This window comes from Condylura cristata, unplaced genomic scaffold (genome assembly GCF_000260355.1).
Source record: "Condylura cristata isolate star-nosed mole 26May11 unplaced genomic scaffold, ConCri1.0 scaffold00012, whole genome shotgun sequence".
Taxonomy (NCBI): Eukaryota; Metazoa; Chordata; class Mammalia; order Eulipotyphla; family Talpidae; genus Condylura; species Condylura cristata.
Genome location: NW_004567113.1, coordinates 45,839,551 through 45,857,884, shown reverse-complemented (window position 1 = coordinate 45,857,884; position 18,334 = coordinate 45,839,551). Strand labels below are relative to the sequence as shown.

At 41.7% G+C, this 18,334-nt stretch overlaps 1 protein-coding gene across 1 annotated transcript in view; it reads left to right on the top strand.

Moving 5' to 3' along the window:
- Window positions 1–7,328: 7,328 nt before the first annotated feature.
- ZCCHC4 (zinc finger, CCHC domain containing 4) overlaps window positions 7,329–18,334 on the top strand; it is a 36,601-nt gene continuing 25,595 nt past the window's right edge. Inside the window, exons 1-5 of the mRNA XM_004681366.2 lie at window positions 7,329–7,478; window positions 8,146–8,264; window positions 9,254–9,336; window positions 17,120–17,395; window positions 17,809–17,889. Of these exons, the coding sequence (XP_004681423.1) occupies window positions 7,352–7,478; window positions 8,146–8,264; window positions 9,254–9,336; window positions 17,120–17,395; window positions 17,809–17,889 (686 nt within the window). The 5' untranslated portion in view covers window positions 7,329–7,351. The remainder of the gene's footprint in view (window positions 7,479–8,145; window positions 8,265–9,253; window positions 9,337–17,119; window positions 17,396–17,808; window positions 17,890–18,334) is intronic.

Here is an 18,334-nt window from a genome sequence, read left to right as displayed (position 1 = left end):
TGGAGCCAAAACTACAGTCAAAGCTGGGGGAGGGCTGTCTGGCACGCCCTTGGCAGACAGAAAGGCCCTGCGGAGAGGGTTAGGGGGCTGCCTGAGCCTCGGGGTGCTGAGGAGTAGCCAGGGAGGGGTGCAGGCCTGCACTCAGAAGCTCGTGAGAACAGCACACAGTGGCCAGGTAAGGGCTCTGGGGAGGACAGCAAAGGAAAGTCCACTACCTCGATGACCGAATGAGATATACTGTGGGGTGCACGGCTTGTTCCCGATGCTGAGTGGGCAGGAAGGAGCCGAAGGCCATCAAGGCAGGAAAAAGCCCCGGCCCGCCTCACCTCCCACCACGGAATCCTCTAACACAGAATAGGAAAAACCGCCTCACTGAGGCATGACCATGCCTTCAAATATGTTCTAGGAAAACAGGGCAGCCATCTGTTTTAAGAGACAAACTGAGGATGTTCCAAGAACATTTGCAAAGCAGAGGAAAGCAATAATTACCATTTTTTTTTAAATCCTGAAGCACCTGAAACAATGACAAAAACTAAGAAAGAACAAACATGAAAATGAGAAAGGGTCAGGAGGGAGAGAGGCAAGCGGCAAGAGGAAGGAAAACGCTGACAGTGGTTGGAGGCAACGTTAGTCTTCAAAACACGTTTCGGGGAGAAGCTGAAAGCCAGCACGGGCGAGATGTCCGCAGCATCACGGCACATGTGGCGTCAGAAGGCTAACGCTGCTGCTGCTGCTGTCAGAAAGAACCATAAATTTTAGTGCTGAGAACAGCTCAAACTGATTATCTTCTAGTTCCAGTGTTCAGGCGTCTAATTTGGTCTTGCGGGGCTCACCATGGGGTGTCAGCTGGACCCCCTCTCCTTTCTGAGGCTTCATGGAGTCTATTTTCTTGCCCTTTCTGGGAGACCTCACAGAGACCTGGCTGGCAGTGGGGCTTCCTTCCCCTTCAGCCAGTATAAACATCGTATCAGTACGCAGACTGAATGCAATCCAAAAATGCATCCAACATTTTTGCAAAAATTGACAAGCTAATTTTTTTTTCACCGATCCTGCTTGCTTTCCCTGGTAAGGTAATTCTAACATGTATATGCACATTACCTGATCTTAAAACCTATTACTATAAAGCGACAGTAATCCAGAGAGTGAGCATTAGTATAAAGGTAGGCAAATGGTTCAGGTGAACCAGAACAGAGAATCCAGAAGTAAACCACAGAAGGTCAGTTATGTGAACTTCCACAAAAATGCCAAGACACTCCAATGGGAAACAGTCTTTTATCAAATGATACCTTCAAAATCAAACACACAAAACACAGAATGAAACTGAACCGTCACCCCACACGTAGACCTAAATATGAGCTGAAACTTGCAGAAGAAATCAGAAGCGCCCCTCCCTGGTGGTGCAGTAGGTTAAAGTGCAGCACAGTGAAGCTGTCTGCAGCCACTGCAGCTCAAGTTCGATCCCCGGCCAGGGGGCTGACCCACATGTGGCAGCAGACCTCTCCTGTCCTGTCTGCTGCTCCCTGTAGCAGTATATTTCCGTAGATCTGCCTTTCTGCCCCTTACTCTGGCTCTGGTGAATCCTCTCACCTCCGCCACCTCTGGCCTGTACCCTAGATCTTGTGTGCAAAAATAAATAAAAAATAAGTCTTTAAAAAAAAAAATCCACTCACTAAAAATAAATAAATAAATAAACTGGATAAATTGTGGTGTCCTGCTGTAATGAAAGATTCTCTCCTAAGGCGTAGTGAAAATAAACTATAACCACATGTAGCAATATGTACACATAAACACTCCTGGTCTTAGGTATACATCAACTCTGTAAACTAGGACCCAAGATCAAAGCCCTGGAATGGTTATTTTCTCCCAAGGCCTCTCACTTCAGTTCACAGATGGCTTCCTTCTCACTGTGTCCTCCCCTGGCCTTTTCCCTGAGGGCTGGGTTTTCCCCCTCTAAAAAGGTCAGCAGCCCAGTGCATCAGAGACCATGCAATTGGCTGCGTTTAACTTCACCTGGTTAGAGGCCCTATCTCCAGGTATCGCCATACTGGAATTGAAGACTTTGACATAATGAATTTTGGGAAGGACACAATTCATAACAGCCCCCAAAGCAGCAGTAGGCATTCTTGTCTGTGTAGACTGTTGGTTAGATCTTTTCTCACCTCATTTCTTTGAAAGCTTAACTCTGTGCCATCATCTTGGTCAATTTAATTCTATTTTTTTTTTTTTTTTTAGTGATAGTGATGATCATGAATTGTTTTTCATCAACCAATGTATTCATCTGTCATATTACCAAGAGATTAGTGTCAAAAATGGTGCTGATTAAGCAAAAAATCTCAAGGGAACAAAACATATAACTTGGAGCAAAGTCTTGTTTTACTTTACACAACTGTACTTACATTCTTTGCTGTGACCTTTATGCTTTTGCCCTGTTCTTCTCATAAGACCCCTAAAGGTAACTGGACCCAGCGACTCAAGAGCAGAGGTATATAATACATATGCATCCATCTAAGCAAATGCATTGTTAATTGGCATCATTTTATTCAGTCAGTTTTTGCTTGATTGAATCCATGTGAAGAGTTCCTTGAAATGGGAAATCCATAAGATCCAAAATTTTTCTTCTATCATTTCTATCACAGAGAGTAAATTTTGCCATTTCAAAATACTGGATTCTCTGCCTTCTAATGTTGCTTATCTTCCATAAGTGAAAGGTGTGGCATGATTCTCCTTCAACAAAGAGTTTGAGGTTGCAATAGGAAAATGGCTCTAAATCCTGTTTCTGTGTCTTGTTGACCCTAGGTTCTTGGGCCAGGCTTGTAGCTTCCCAGACTGGCTTTCTTGCCACAAGTAGAATATACATGTCAATGATTCCCTCAGAGGCTCGTAAGGAGAATGAAATCAGGTAGATTTGGAAAGTGCAGTGCAAGTTCTGTGACCTGAGTAGCTGTCGGGGGTGTTAAGGCATGTTTGGATTTGGGACATACAGCTAAGCTTGTGGCTTTGCATTATGGCCAGCACAGAGGAGGTGCGGAAGTGCCTTGCATCTTTCCTAGAGCACGATGACGGGTTTGGAGTCAAAGGCTATTTTAAAGTTTTCTGTTGTGTGACACGTGAGGTTGACCTGGGTTGAGAAGAAAAAGCCTCTGAGGCCCCTGGTCATAGTGTGAGATTAGCATCTCCCTGAAAATCTCAGCGTTGTGTAGAATCCTGGCATCATGGGATGTTGCTGAAATGGCGAGATGCCAGCCTGGTGGTCCTGGTGGTCGGTGGTCACTGCTCCTGCTCGTTGCCTCGTGGGTTAGGTTACTTGAAACCTGGACTTTGAAAGTATAAGATATCAAAGAGCAGCAGCTAATCTACTCTTTAAGCAAAAAGAGGTTTTGGTTTTCCTTCTCACGAGGAACCCTGGCAGCTCCTTAGTTCTGGTTGCACAATTCCCACTTGCCAGGGACGGCTGCAGAAACACTAGAAAAATCCAGGAGCCTTGCCTTCCACAGGAGTCACAAAGTTGTACAAACATCCAGGGCTGATCCCAAGGCTGCAGGAACTGGTTTCACCAGATTCTGAGCTGTTTGTGCTGTCAGGCGCCTAAGAATGCCTTTTATCTTGCTGTGGCTTAGGGAAGGATCCAGAGAGCTCTTCTACCCTTCAAGTGTTTGTTTTAAATTGCAGTGCTGGAAGGTAATCAGGAACTGCTTTTAGACCTGGGCACTAGCTGAAAGCAAGTTCACCACCGTCCTGGTAGTTTCTAAGCAATCCAATGCCTAAGCGCCGGCTGGGGGCGCTGTCCAGAGGCACGGAAGGTGCAGAATCCCCCGAATTTCTAGCTAAAAATATTGCTCATTTACTGGGATGTTATTCCCCTTAATAAGTTCTGAGGGCAAAGAGTATTGCTTGTATCATAAGCCTTGAAAGCCTGTGACTTAGAGAGGACAAGTTGTCATGGTGGATACAGAAATTTGGTACAATCTATAGAGGAATTCAGTAGAAAAAAACCTTGGCTTCTGGATGAAGTGATCAAAGTGTAGCCGAACGTGCCACTCCAGAGGTGCCACTTTGGCCTGAGGATGATTCTGGACTGATGGCATCTGAGAAGCAGATTTTAGAAAAGCTCTCTGCTCACTCCTTTTCTCTGTCTGTTGAAAAGCAGGACACAATTTATGGAGGTGTCCCTCCTCCCCACTCTACCAGGAAGGAAGAAAGTGAATCACTGGAAACAATTCTACCTACTCATCAACCCAGCGGCATCTACATAAGGGACTCGCCCGACGCTGATCCTCGTCTGTCATTCATTTCCCCATCCATTGCCTTCTGCTAGTAACACCCAGTCTTTTTCTTTTGTCTTATCATGTCTCTAGAAATTTATTTTTCTTTGCTAAAATGTCCTAGAAGCCCAACTTCTAACCCCACGGATCTCTAAAGACTCCCAAGTACATGCTCCATGGCCAAGTTCAGAAACAGTTGCTTTTGCTCTGCTCTTCTGCCTTCAGAGGACTCATGTTGAGCTTCCAAGATAGGAAGAGGACAAACCCCTCCTACCAGACCCCCTGGGCTCTTGGGAACCTCTGCTCATGATTTGGAAAGGTTATTTGAGCTGTGTGTGTGCTTGCAAGTGCGTGATTTCACAGTGCGGCACTGATGAGGTTCCCATTTTGCTGTGTACTTGGAGGAGTGTTTTTTGGTCTGTGCTGGAATCTTCCATTTGCTTCTCCAGATCCACTCTTCACTTTTTGCTCTTGTGCTCTGGGAGGCGGAGTTTTATGCATGGCATCAACAAGACCCTCCACTTTTCACCTCTAAATGCCTACTTTCATAAAGGATTTAAAAATAAAAGGCAGTTAGAACAAAACATGTATTTAATATGTAAATATTCAGCAGGACCACATTTGTAACAAAGTAGTCAGATGCAGACACTTTCTGATAATGAGTGCGCTTGAATTTACAATGAAGCAAGGCACAATGGAATTTTTTCTTTATAAATAACATTTTGAAATCAGAATTCAATGATGCTACTCATTTAGAAGCATTGAGGTGGGTCAGATTCTTTGTTCACTACTATTTACTCTCTGTACCTCTGTCTCCATGGGAGAGTTGTAATCTTGTTTTTCTACCCCTTGGTTTTGATCTTGCCCAGGTGGCCTGTTCTGGCCAAATGGTATAATAGCAGACAAGCGTGAAAGAAGGCTTGAGATGTGTTTGCTTGAAACTGGCCCTTTGCGCCTCTACCAAAACCGAGGCTCTAACCAGGTTCTTTGTTACGATATTGGGGATTGGAAGGCCTTTATCCTGGTAGTAAACTTAAGGCATAAGACTTCCTGATCCCTCTAGGAAACTCACTAGGGTGTCCGCATTCTCCGAAATGGAGCATGTCTTAGCCACATTAAAGACTATCTGTGGGGTAGGAAATGCAACAGGTGTCTCTTTCTCTTTTTGATCAAGTCTCAGCAGGTGTATTTCCAGCTCTGTCTTTGTCTTTGCTTTCCATTGAGAACTCTACTACTCTCAGCTTTTCTCTGCCCAAGGATTTTTTTGTACAAACTAAAAATTTATTGTACAATAAAATTAAGCATTCATAACTTATAGCTCATATGAATAATACCTTCAGCAAATATTCAGTACACATTAATTACCATAAAGATCTGCATATAAGACTCTTTTTCCCCTAGACAAGAGAGAATTGTCTTAATTTGAAAAGCTTCAAAGTCTCTTGCATTCTTATTTACCTTATTTGAGTCAAACTTCATTGGTTTTTTTTTTGCTGTTTGGGGAAGGTTACCTGTAAAGCTGTCAGTACCTACTGGTTAGAGCTGCTTATTTGTCATCTCGTAGAATCAGAATTTCTTAAAAGAGAAAATGAAAATGCAGATTCAGTAACTACTTTTGGTGGTATGATTTTATGAGCTCAAGTACAAATTTTGTAAATGAGTCTTTAAAAGGTCACACATCTCTACTTGTAAGACAGTATTTTAAAATAAAAATGTCACTGTTCATGAGAACGGATAGTTAGACCTTGAAAAATATTTCCAAAAGTACCATCATATATAGATCCAGAAATTTCCATACAGGCAAGATGGAGAACTGCATACAATGAGCTTCAGAAACTTTTGTCTGACAACTTGAAAAAGGTATCATTGCATCAAAAACCAGACACTACAGGATTCCTGCAGGTGACTCATGAAGGCGTGTATGAATGTGTGTGGAAAAGAGCAGTATTTCTAAACTAGTATACCATAAATATTAATTATATGAATTTAAATAGGGATGTTTATTTTCAATTCTTTAAATGCAGTAAGGAAACATTTGCCTAATCTACCACCATGTAGTGTATTGCAACTTCAGTATAAATCTCAAAACTGGATAGATGGCTCCTCCACTCAGTATTATTTTTCAAAATTGTCTTAGCTATTTTAGTTCCCTTGCCTTCCCACATATGTCTCGGAATAATATTATTTATGTCTGCAAAAATCTGGCTAGAATTTGGATAGAAGCTGAGTTAAACCTGTATCTGCATTGAACTTGAGGATAACTGACAGTTTTACTAAGTTGCATCTTTTAATCCAAAGACACACACCTCTACGTTAGATCTCTGATTTTTTTCATCAGCATTTTTTAGCTTTCGGCATACAAGTCCTGTATGTTTGCTATATTTGCATCAAAGTATTTCATGTATTTCAACAGTTCTAAGTGGCATTCTGTTTTTAATGTTGGTGTTTACGTGCTGATTGCTAGTTCAAAGACCTATAACTGATCTTTTCATAGGGTTACATGGTATCCTGCAATCTTGTCTACTGGTTTATTTTTATAGATCCTTTGGGATTTTCTAGGTAGACAATCACGTCAAATGCAGAGAGGGACCGATTTCTCTTTCCTATCTATATGGCAGCTGATAACCAACTATAACGTGCAGCTATACATATCGTAGAAAAGCTAGCAGACACCATCGTGACTTTGACTTTGAAAAAAAGTCAGCGTAGCTGCTGCATCAATTTCTATTGTTGATGTTGGTGGTTATTCTGTCTTTTGGACTTAACAACTGGATCAAGTCTTTGCTCCACAGAGTTACCTCATCTGCCTACACTCTCAATAAAGAGCAATTATGGGGGCTGAAGGTGAGAGAGGAAATAGGGGAGCTTACTGCAAAGATCCAGCAGTTGCCAGCCAGCCAGTAGACCCCCACTATTGGCTCCAAGGTTCCTCCAGGGCGGCGACTGTTTCTGGACGTGGCTTTTGCCCCAGCGCCACAGATCCTCCGAGACGCGTGGGGGCGCTGTAAGTTCATCTGGGTCGTGGCGGCAGCTTTGTGGTGGTTTTTTTTTTTTTTTTTGACTGAGGATTTCGGGACGGTGGCGGGAAGATGGCGGCCCCCAGGGAGCGGCTTGAAATCGTGGAGGCAGAGGGCAGCTCCGGTAGCCTGGGGAGTTCGGCAGCGGAGGTGGTCCTTCCCTCCGATCTCGCTACCCCAGCCCCAATGTGCCCTCATGGTGGGTCCGTGTCGGGGCTCAGCCTGGTTGTCGGGCGCCAGGGACTTGGGTTAACCTGAAGCTGCCGTGAGCTTGTAGGATTCTGGGGAAGACGCCCCTTCCTCGGGCGTTTTGTTTTTCGATGTTACTGAAACCGTCCTAGAAAGTCCCCCACTGTTGTGGTTTTGGTCGTTCAGCTGTTCCAGCTTTTTCTTCTTTTTTAAAGAAGAGAAACAAAGAAATGTGTTTGCGTTGATTCCCAGTGCCATTACCTGGGGCGTACAGTGCCATCTTTTCATTGAAAAAGTTAGTGAGAAGGATGGTCGAGTAACCCCGTTTCAGATTTCACTGAATGGAGCGGGGAGGCGACAGCGTTCTCAGTTCTCTGAACCCCCTCCTGGTTTTTGTCTCAGCATTCAGGTCATTCACACCCTGTAGATAACAGCTATACTGACAATAGTATTTTCTTTCTGAAGAGACCAGTTTTGCAAAATTATTTCTGAAGAAATCTGTGCCGGAATGTTGTGACAGGGACGGCCGGGGGAGGAGAGTGGGGAGAAAAATATTTGTGGAGGAGATAGTGGACTTAATTAAGGCAAATAAACATAAAATGAAAACATGTTTTATGTAAGGACAGTGAACATTATGAGCTATTGTTTGACATGTTTTTTTCCTGCTCTTGAACTAGGACCCACTCTTCTTTTTGTAAAGGTGAGCCAAGGGAAAGAAGAAACACGGAGATTTTATGCCTGCTCTGCCTGTAGAGATAGAAAAGATTGTAATTTCTTTCAATGGGAAGATGAAAAGGTATATCAACCTTTTGGAAATACACTGTTTATTTTTGATGATGTGACAATTTTATTGAGTTGTCAACACGAATAAAAAACATGCAGTTTGAACAGTATGTAAGTCCCCTAAGAGATGAAGATACTCTTTGTTCAGGCAACTGGAGTTTATGCTTAGTCGGCACTTTGATTACTGATGTGTTAAACTACTATCTCAAAGACTTAGTGCAATTTAAGCTGTTTCTGAAGTACTAGCATTGGATGGCTGATTTTCCTTAGCAAATAAGAGTTGGCCTTGAAGAATTTAGGTCATGGTCATTCCAGGGAATGTTTTAGAAAAACTCATTTTGGGCATTTGCAGTGAAGTCACTTAGAGACAGAATTATGAATTTTGTTTCTTCTTGAACTTCTGTTAAAGCTTCTGAAAATTTTCAGCTTTATTATGTTTATTAGTAGTTTTCTACCACTTTTAAAAAAAAATTATTTATTTATGCATACAGGAGTTGGGATGTAGGCTAGAGATGCCAGTGGTGGGAATGGGGAGGTGTGTGTGTGTGAGAGAAAGGATTTACCAGAGACGGAATAGGGAGTCGAATGGTGGATCTACTGAAATATACTGCTGAGGAGAGTAGCAGGAGAGAGGAGAGGTCTGCTGTGACGTGTGGGTCACCTCCCTGGCCTAGGATTGAACTTGTGCTGCGGATAGCTTCATAGTGCTGCATCTTAACCCCTTGCACCACCTGGGAGGCCCCTCTATCACTCTTGTGCAGACCCCTTAAGATGGCCATGTGTGAGTTATCGCTGAGTATTTTATTTATGATTATGGGTGTTGCTTCCAACTGCTCTAGAATCTTCCCATTTTAATGTGTTTTCTTTTCCTGTGAAATGAATGTTTGTTTACCACATTGATTTGTATGTCTTTCTGGCTTCTGATGCCAGAAAGCAGTTGTCTTTTCTAGAATGATCGCAAGATTGATAGTCTATTAAGTGGGACTTTTTATTCCATTTCAGTTGTCAGAAGCTAGACTCGCTGCCCGGGAAGCCTATAACCGAAGATGTCAGCCACCACTATCTCGAGTACAGTGTGTGGAAAGGTACTGAGGCAGTGTCATTTTTATTTATGATTTTTTTCAGTGCCTTAATTTTACTATTACTTTTTGAAAGGTTTTAATTTAATTGTGGCTAAAAAAAATATGAAACATAAAGTTATTCATTCTGATAATTCTTAAGTGTTTAATTCAGTGACAATAATTACGATCACAATCTTTTACAATCTTTCACCACTAAAGATTTCTAAGCTTTGTCATCTTGAATAGAAATTCTGTCACCACTAAGCAATAACTCCCCATTCCATTTCCTTCCAAACTCTGTAACCTCTAATGTATTTTTGTCTCTGTGAATTTGACTAGACTAGGTAACCTATGTACGTGACATCAGAAAATATTTGCCCGTCTATATTATGGCATATATCAGAACTTCATCATTTTATGGCTGCCTAATAATCAGTTTGTTTATTTTTTGATTCAGTTAGTGGACACGTGTTGTTTTCCACATTTTGTGTGTCCTGAAGAATGCTACAGTGAATGACAATTAGCATACAAATATCTGAGGTTACTGTTTTCATTTCTTCTGGCTATTTATACCTTGGAATGGAATTCCTGGATCAAATGTGTTTAATGTTTGCAGGAACTGCCAAACAGTTTTCCACAATGGCCATACGACTTTATATTCCTGCTAGCAACACAGGGGTCCTAATTTTTCTACATTATTGTCAACACTTACTATTTTCTGTGTTTCGTTTATGGCCATCCAACTAGTTATGAAGTAGTATGTCCTTGTGCTGTTTTTTATTTCCCTTATTACTAATCATGTTGAACATATTTTCATATACTTGCTGGCCATTTGTATGTCTTCTGTGGGAAAATATCTATTCAAGGGCTTTGTTCATTTTGAAGAGGGTTTTATCTTTTGCTGTTGAGTTATAGGAGTTTTTTATATATTCTGAATACCCTTTTGAACATGTGATTTGGAAATATTTGTGTACACTGTTTTTTCACTTTCTTCATGATACCCTTTGACTTATAAGAGTTTTGAATTTTTATGAAATCCTATTATTCGTCTTTTGGGGGGTTGCTTGTACTTTTTTTTTAAAAAAAGATTTATTTATTTATGTATACAAGAACTAGGGTACAGGCCAGGGTGTAGGGGGTGAAAGGATTCACCAGAGACAGAGGGGGAGCAGAACAGGCAGATGTACTGAAATACACTGCTGAAGGGAGCAGTGGGCGTGTCAGAAGAGGTCTGCTGCACCATGTGGGTCAGCTCCCTGGCCGGGGATCAAACTCATGTTGCAGTGGCTTTGGAGAGCTTCATAGTGTGGTGCTTTAACCCTTTGCACCACCAGGGAAGGCCCTGGGTTTCTTGTACTTTTGATGATGTATCTGAAATTTATTGTAATGTTTCTTTTTGAAATACTAAAAGAAGCAAAGCATTTTTGTAAGCTATAAACATCAATTTAAGAACTCTGCATTGTTAAAGTGTTTTTTGGGTGAATGGAAGTTAAAGTCATAGATTTAATTCTGTGATGAGCCTGTGAAAAGAATTCATCCTATTTTTGAAAATAAACCCTTGTGTTCTATTTGCTAGGAGGAACTCCTAAAGAAGTCCCTTGTGCTATATTTGCTGGGAGAAATTCCTTATTTGCTCTGCTTGGTAATGCCAAATAGGTTTTCACCTTCAGTGGAACTCCCTCTGACTCTCCGGGCTGCTGTGCTTAGCAGGATTCCGAAGTCTTAGCCAGGCCAAGTGGAAAGGTGTCCTGGACTCTATTAAAAGTGTTTTTCTTGCACTTCTTAGTGGATTTTAAAGTCCCTCGATGGATGCTTTTCTTTAATGAAGTAACATTGGTTTAAAACATCACCTAGGTTTATATATAGGTGCTTAGATTGTAATTTGCCGCGTGTGTAGTACGTTAGGATCACCAACAAAATCCAGTTGTCATCTACACCATTCAGTTTATCCTTTATCCAACTTACACCTCCCTTTTGTCTTTCGGTAACCTCCATTTTCTACTTAAAATCTGAAAGTTTGTTTTGTTTCTTTATCTTCCAGATGTGAGTGGAATCCTAAGTGCTGTTAGGGGGACTTTCTGGAGGTAACTTGATTGACCTTAACCCAAGTACTGGATCAGGGATGCCCACTTACTGTACTGGAATGCAGACAGCAACAACGACAAACCTGGGGAGGGATTTAGTGTAAATTGGGCACTACTGTGAATGAGGCACTGTGCCAGGTGCACTGAGTGGTGGTATCAGTCCCGCCATGGCAGTGATGCTGGTATGCGCAGTTACCTGAGCACGGCTGCTGCTGCTTTCCACCCTGGTCAGACCGCGGTGCTCGTCTCCGGCGTGGTAAAAAGGAACTCACAGGGTCTTCCGATGAGTAAGCAGAGAAGCAGCCCTTGTCTTAGAGGGGTTTCTTAAAGGAAAAAGGACAGTTCCTTCACACGGGAGGGGCGAAGACGGTGCCTCAGAGTCTTTCCCTCAGCATTGTAAAGTTGCAGCCATCGCTCTGTGGTTGGCTAGCTCCTGGTGTCTCACTTAACACGCCTCGGCGCTTGGGATCTTCCTGTCCTGCATCCCTTACCTTCGGGCATACGATTCTCTTGCCATCCTTGATCTGGAAAGTTCTGTTGCCTCTAGTCCTGGGGTGTTTGACTAGCTCCCTTTAGAATTTGTTTCCCTTATCTCGGGATCTTTGCTTATTCCTCCTGTGGCCCTTATCGCTGAAGGTTCTTGAGCTGTCGGGAAGTCCCACCTGCACTGTCCCTGAAGCCTTCTGATTATCCTCATTTGCCCCATGACTCATTCGTTTACTTAGATGAGAAAATTGAGGCTTGGAAAAGTTGAGTAACTTCCTCACATTCCTACTACTAGAGTACTTGTTGTGACTCAGATGTATGCCTTTCTGATTCTAAACATTATTATTTTGTAAAGATTTATTTATGCACGCATGCAGAACTCCGGTACAGGCCAGAAGTGCAGGGGCAGTGAGAGGATTCAGAGTGGGGAGCAGAACAGGTTGACTGAGGAAGTACACTGCTGAGGGGAGCAGTGGGTGGGTCAGGAGAGGGCTGCTGCACCATATGGATCAACTCTGGGGCTCTGGCGCAGGCGGGGATCGAACTCATGCTGAAGTGGCTTTAGCTTCTTAGTGCTGCGCTTTAACCCGCTGCATCACCAGGGAGGGCCCGCTAAACACTATTTTTAAATATAAATGCTAGAAATGAATAATGCATAATAATTTGAGGAGAACTGAGATAAAATGAAGGAGCTACAGGGAGATATGTCATAGTGAGATGATCATGGTTGGATAAAATAGGATATCAAAGATGAAGAAAGTAGAGTATGAATATTATCAATGGTTTCTTACTTGGGTCATTTTGTAGTATTTCCTGCTGGCCGATTTCTCTTGACTTTTTATTCTGGAACTGGTAGTATTGCACAGATTTCTGCCATCCACTGAATTGGATTTGATACTCATTTTTTTAATCTCACACTATGAACCATGCCTTATATTTCATGTATTCAGTTGACAGCTTAACATTTTGTGCGATTCCTTGTGGTTTTGAGCAGCCTGCTCTGCCTGGAATGTGTTACTCTCCTGTGCTGTGCATTAGCTGTCTTGTGTGTGACCTATAATCTTAGGGAAGATGTATTTTAATGCTAAAATCAGCATTAATTTATGTGCACCGAGATAGTTTTGTTTAGCTGATATTTCATTTGGTTGTGTTTTTTAGAGCTCATTTAAACTCGGATTTTCAAGGCTTGCTATTAGGGAAATGCCATAAACATAATTTGTCTACTCCAGGAAAGGCAAATGGATCATCAAATGGAGATCAATAAAAATGACATTTCAAAATGCTAGCCTGCAATTTGTGAGCCATGCTGAGCGATGCAGCAGAATGGTTTTCTTCTCCCCAGGGGCTGTGTAGGGAGTTCCCACGAGGGGTAGCACTGAGAAATCCTGGGTCTTGTTGGTCCTGGGTTTCTCCGACCAATCTTGAACAATCCGTGTTTCTGGATGTTAATTTAAAGCAGTATAGTTGAGAGATTATGATGTGATTTTTGGGTAGAGAGAAAGATACACAAGATGTACGAAGCTAAAAAATTTGACTAAATGATCAGAAGGACAAGTTCAACAGCACACAGATCTAAGAGAAGGCTCATTCAGCAGTCTTCCACTTTCAAGCATCTAACTTAAAGCACTGAGTGTCCCGAGACGGCTGAGATGGCCGGTAGTGTCTCACTTTCAGCTCTTTCTGCTGATTTGCATCTTCTCTCACTTGGTGTGTGGCATGCAGTCTTGTGGACTGTTTCAGAGCGCAGGACCTGGTACAATTTCACTGACCTGAGGATCTTCCTTTCTCCTTTCTTTTGTACGGGCCTTCACGGTTGTTTACTCCTTTCAACAATGAAAGTGTACTTCTCTGACGTCAGGGTTTGCCCTGTTACCCTCCCCAGGGGACCGGAATGTAGGCACAGTAACTGTCAGGGCTGAGTCATGGGCATGGCAGCGTCACCCATGTGTTGTTCAGACTGTGTCAGGTAAAGGAGAGATGACAGCTTGAGGGTGAGGACCAGCTTTGCACACCGACCCAGGTCTGTTCTGACCTCCTGACTGACGGAGGTTAGGAACCAGATCTCAACTGTAGATGCTAACTAACATGTGAAAAAATATGCATCTCAGAAGGGAAGAACTAGAGTTACTGGATTTTCCTTTGTGATCTGGGGCATAACAGCCTTTGTTTTAATGGCTAGTTTTTAGTTTGGTTTTCATAGTAAATATGCAGGTATGCTTGCCTTAGTTTTGCTGTATTATTTTGTGTTTTCTGTTTTATTGCTTCTTTCTATTCTCACGTTAGTGTTTTTTTTTTTTAACATTGATTATTCTTAATTTTGTTCTAATGGTTGCCATTCTAACTTTTTATACTCATATTTAATCTCCCCTTTTTAGGTTCTCTTCATCTATCTGAAATGAGAAATGATAAACTTAGCATATTTATCTTCTCCCTATCTTTCCTTCTCTATAATTGCTATTAAATTTTTATTGATAATTCCTTTTAGAGTTAAGCTTTTTGTCTTTGAATATTATTTGTGTCTGTGCAGCATGAATTTTCAGTCGAGAGCCTCTGGCTCTAAAACACGAGGAAACCAATATACTTACACTATATCCCCTTCCCTCTTCTCCTTCTAACGCTTCTACTTGGGCTTATATGATTAGAGACCTCCCTGGTGGTACAGAGGTTAAAGTCTCAGCACTATCAAGCTATCACCAGCCACTACGGCCTGAGTTCAATCCCCAGCCAGGGAGGTGACCCGAATGGCACAGCAGACCTCTCCTGTCTCCCTCTGCTCCCCTCAGCAGTATATTTCAGTAGATCCACCTGTTCTCCCTCTCCACTCTGTGTCTAGTGGATCCTCTCACTCTCCTCCCCACAACTCTGACCTGCACTCCAGTTTTTATTTACATAAGTAAAAATAAATTAAAAAAATAAATGATTAGGAAATAAAATAAAAAGATGATAAGCCCAGAGATTTTTTTTTGTAATAGGATCGAACAGACCTCAAAGCATGTTGTTTCTTTTGTTTAAGTCTCCCCACGTAGCCTCTTGGTATCTGTGTTGTTTCGTCAGGAGCTGGTATTCGTGGCAGCCAGTGCTGGGGCATGCCACCCTCTGGGGGTGCTGGTCTAGAGTTGCATGGGCTTAGTTGATTTGTAAAGCCAACCTGATTTTTACCACCCAACAATTCCCTTAGTCTTTTTCTTGAACGTGTAGAAGGAAGTAAAAATTTTGTTATCTTGCATTTCTGAGACTCCTTTTATGCTGATACTTGATTGATACCTATGCGCATGATAGGATCCTAGGTACGAAATACTTTTCTTCAGAATATGGAAGGCAATGCTCTGTTTTCTTACGTCTTCATTATGGTAGTTGAGAAGTTCAAATGTATTCCTTGTCTCTCATTTATGACCTGTGATCTGCTGATCCTGTCATGCTTTTGAATCTCTTTATTTCCAGGGGTGCAACTTTTCATCGCGATCCACTTTGATTTTTTTTTCTTCTTTTTATTTCTGTCTTGCTGGGGATTAGGTAGAGCCTTTCAAACTGGAAACTTAGTTCTAAGAAGTTGTTGAGATTCATTTCCTGTTACCAAAGAATGAAACACTAAGGCTGCATATAATCCCATTCTTGCTTAGTCATTTTCTGGAGCCATTTTTGCTCACTAACTTTGTGTTTTAACTTATGTACTTTGAAGTACTTTGCTAAGTTTCAAGCATACACAAAAGTGGGATGGTATAAGAGCCTCCTGCATCCATACCAACTTTATCCGTTATCAGTATGAGGCTCATTTTTATCACCTGTACCCTATAACCTGACTTCTGATCTAGATATTATATAATTTTATCTAAAAATATGTTTCTCTAGTGACAGTTTTGCTTGTAATTACTGTAAAAGTTTCTTCTTAGATCTCTCTTTCAGTCCTAGACAAGGCTGTAAGACAACAGTTATCATAGAACTAGAAGTATTTAAATTTCTGATGTGATAAGCTTATTTCTTGCCGCGGCCACTCAGAACAGCTCTTTGTACTGCCTGGTGCTTTAAAGTGAAACTGCTTTCACAGATGGAAAGTTTTCAGACCTCTTGGGTTCAGCATTGTTCAGTTTCTAGTACAGATTTGATCACTTGAAACCATGTAACAGCCTCTGTCTTTGAAGCCTTTAGCATCCTTGTTGGATGTTGACATTTCTGATCCTCTCTGAGTCTTGATAAACTTATTTCTTTCTCATCTGTTTTCTTTGCTGATTTCATAACTGGTATTACATATTCAAAATCAGCAATTTTGTAAATATACTGTGATTATTTTCTTTCTTTAATCACCTCTAATAAAATGAAAAGAGTATGAAAAGGTATCACTGAAGTCAGATATAAAGTTGATTTGCAAAAGACTAACAATTCTGTATAGGTTTTTTTTTTTGTAAAGTTTTGAATACTCTTTGCCTGTTGGGTGATTAGGGACTAAACTTCTCAGAACCACCTCCATCAGAACTGCTAAGAATCACGGAGCTTTGCAGGAACGTTTTCTTTTTTAGGAGATGATTTTTCTTCCTAAATATGCCACAAGAACTTGAAGAATGATCTAATTTCTCATTTTAAAATGACTGTCATACTAAGCCAGGTTGTTTAACACTTCAGAGTTAGAACACATGGATTTGTTGATAAATTTAAACCTGATAGTCTCCATTACTACAAAGTTGTTTGAGTAATATGTTAGATTCACATTGTAAGTGAATATTGATCTTCATTCATTGACTCAATTGGTACATCTCAATTCTTATGAAATTGCTGATTCTTTTCATTCAGTGGGTGTGTGGCCAGACATAAGTTCTAGCCAAAAGTCCACAGATTTTCCCCCTCACCTTTGCTTCTTCGTGCAGTACTCTTTAGGAAGTGAATGCTTGTTGCATACTAAAAATAGTAAAAACAAATTGTCTTTAAAAACAACAATCCTGGGCCTTCGCTGGTGGTGCAGCAGGTTAAAGCACAGCACTAAGAAGCTAAAGCCACTTCAGCACGAGTTCGACCCCCACCCTGGAGGTGACCACATGGCGCTGCAGACCTCTCCTGACCTGCTCGGCAGTGTACTTTGTCGATCTGCCTGTTCTGCTCCCCACTATGTCTCTGGTGAATCCTCTCACTGCCCCTGCACTTCTGGCCTGTACCCCAGTTCTGTATGCATAAATAAATAAATCTTAAAAAAAAAAAACAATCTTAACATATACCCCCCCCTTTTTTTTTTAATAAATGTCTTGAAGGTACTTGAGGTTTATTGAGCTGCCCTTGTCTCAGAGAACATTTTGTCAAAAATGCCAGCAGTTGCTGTTACCAGACGAGTGGGAGGATCACCCTGGGCATCCGGTGGTGAGCAACGTTTCTGTCACCCAGTTAAAAAGGCCCAGTCAGCTGCTTTATCCCCTGGAGAACAAGAAGACAAATGCGCAGTATTTGTTTGCCGATAGGACCTGTCGGTTCTTGATAGACCTGTTCTCTTCGCTTGGATTCAGAAGAGCACTGTGTGTCGGGACACCCAGGTACAGCCCATGACTTTTAAACTCTTTTCTGCTTGCTGCTGTTTAAGCCCTGAGAAAAATGTGCCTTTGGTGATGGAGCGTGTGCAGGGCCAAGCGTGAAGGTGAGAGTTCGAAGAGGTGTGAGTATGTGAGCAGGGGCCACCTCTGTGGCCCTCTGAGAAGTCCCTGGAGAGGTCAGCTGTATGCGAGTCTTTCTGACTTGATTCATGAATTTGGTTTATAATTTTCGACTTCTTTGTTTTGCCCTTTATAAATTATTTGCAAAACTGAAACCTTGGTTGCTGCCAAAGTCTCCTCAGTGTTTCTGGGAAATATTGGAACTGGAAGGAGGGGTTGATGGTTGACTTGTTTGTTTGCTGTTTTGTATGGCCTTTGTCATGTCCTATTAAACTTGCTTTCTCTAATTGCTCTAGGTTGCATGAGCTGATCAGGTTGAAAGCATCAGGTGACGTGAAGTTTAACCTTAAAAGCCTTCTACTGGATATTGACTTTCGGTAGGTCATTACAAAGTATATAATATTCTCCTTTATTATCTCCTGGTTTTTTTATTTTTAATATTTTTCTCTTACTGTGACCTTATGATAACCCTTTAACATTTAAGAAACAGTAACTGGTTGTAAGCAACCTTTTAGTCCCGTGAGCTCCACTTGTAATCTTCTATACTTCAGACAGGGAGGCAGTGGATTTCTCTCCTTGCTGTTGGCCTCCGAAATCTCTGTGAATGTGTCTAATTGTCTTTGGCTTATCGCTTAGAAATAAATTCTGACAGGGTGAACATTTCTTCTCACAGAATTATTTTTCAAAATTATTTGAACTTTCTGGGGTTTTAGTTCATCGTGGTGTTGGAGCAGAAGACATGCATTTTAATTTATTGTACCAGAGGATGTGCACATTGTGTTTCACTGACACGGGGGTCAGGAGCACTGGCTCTGCCATGAC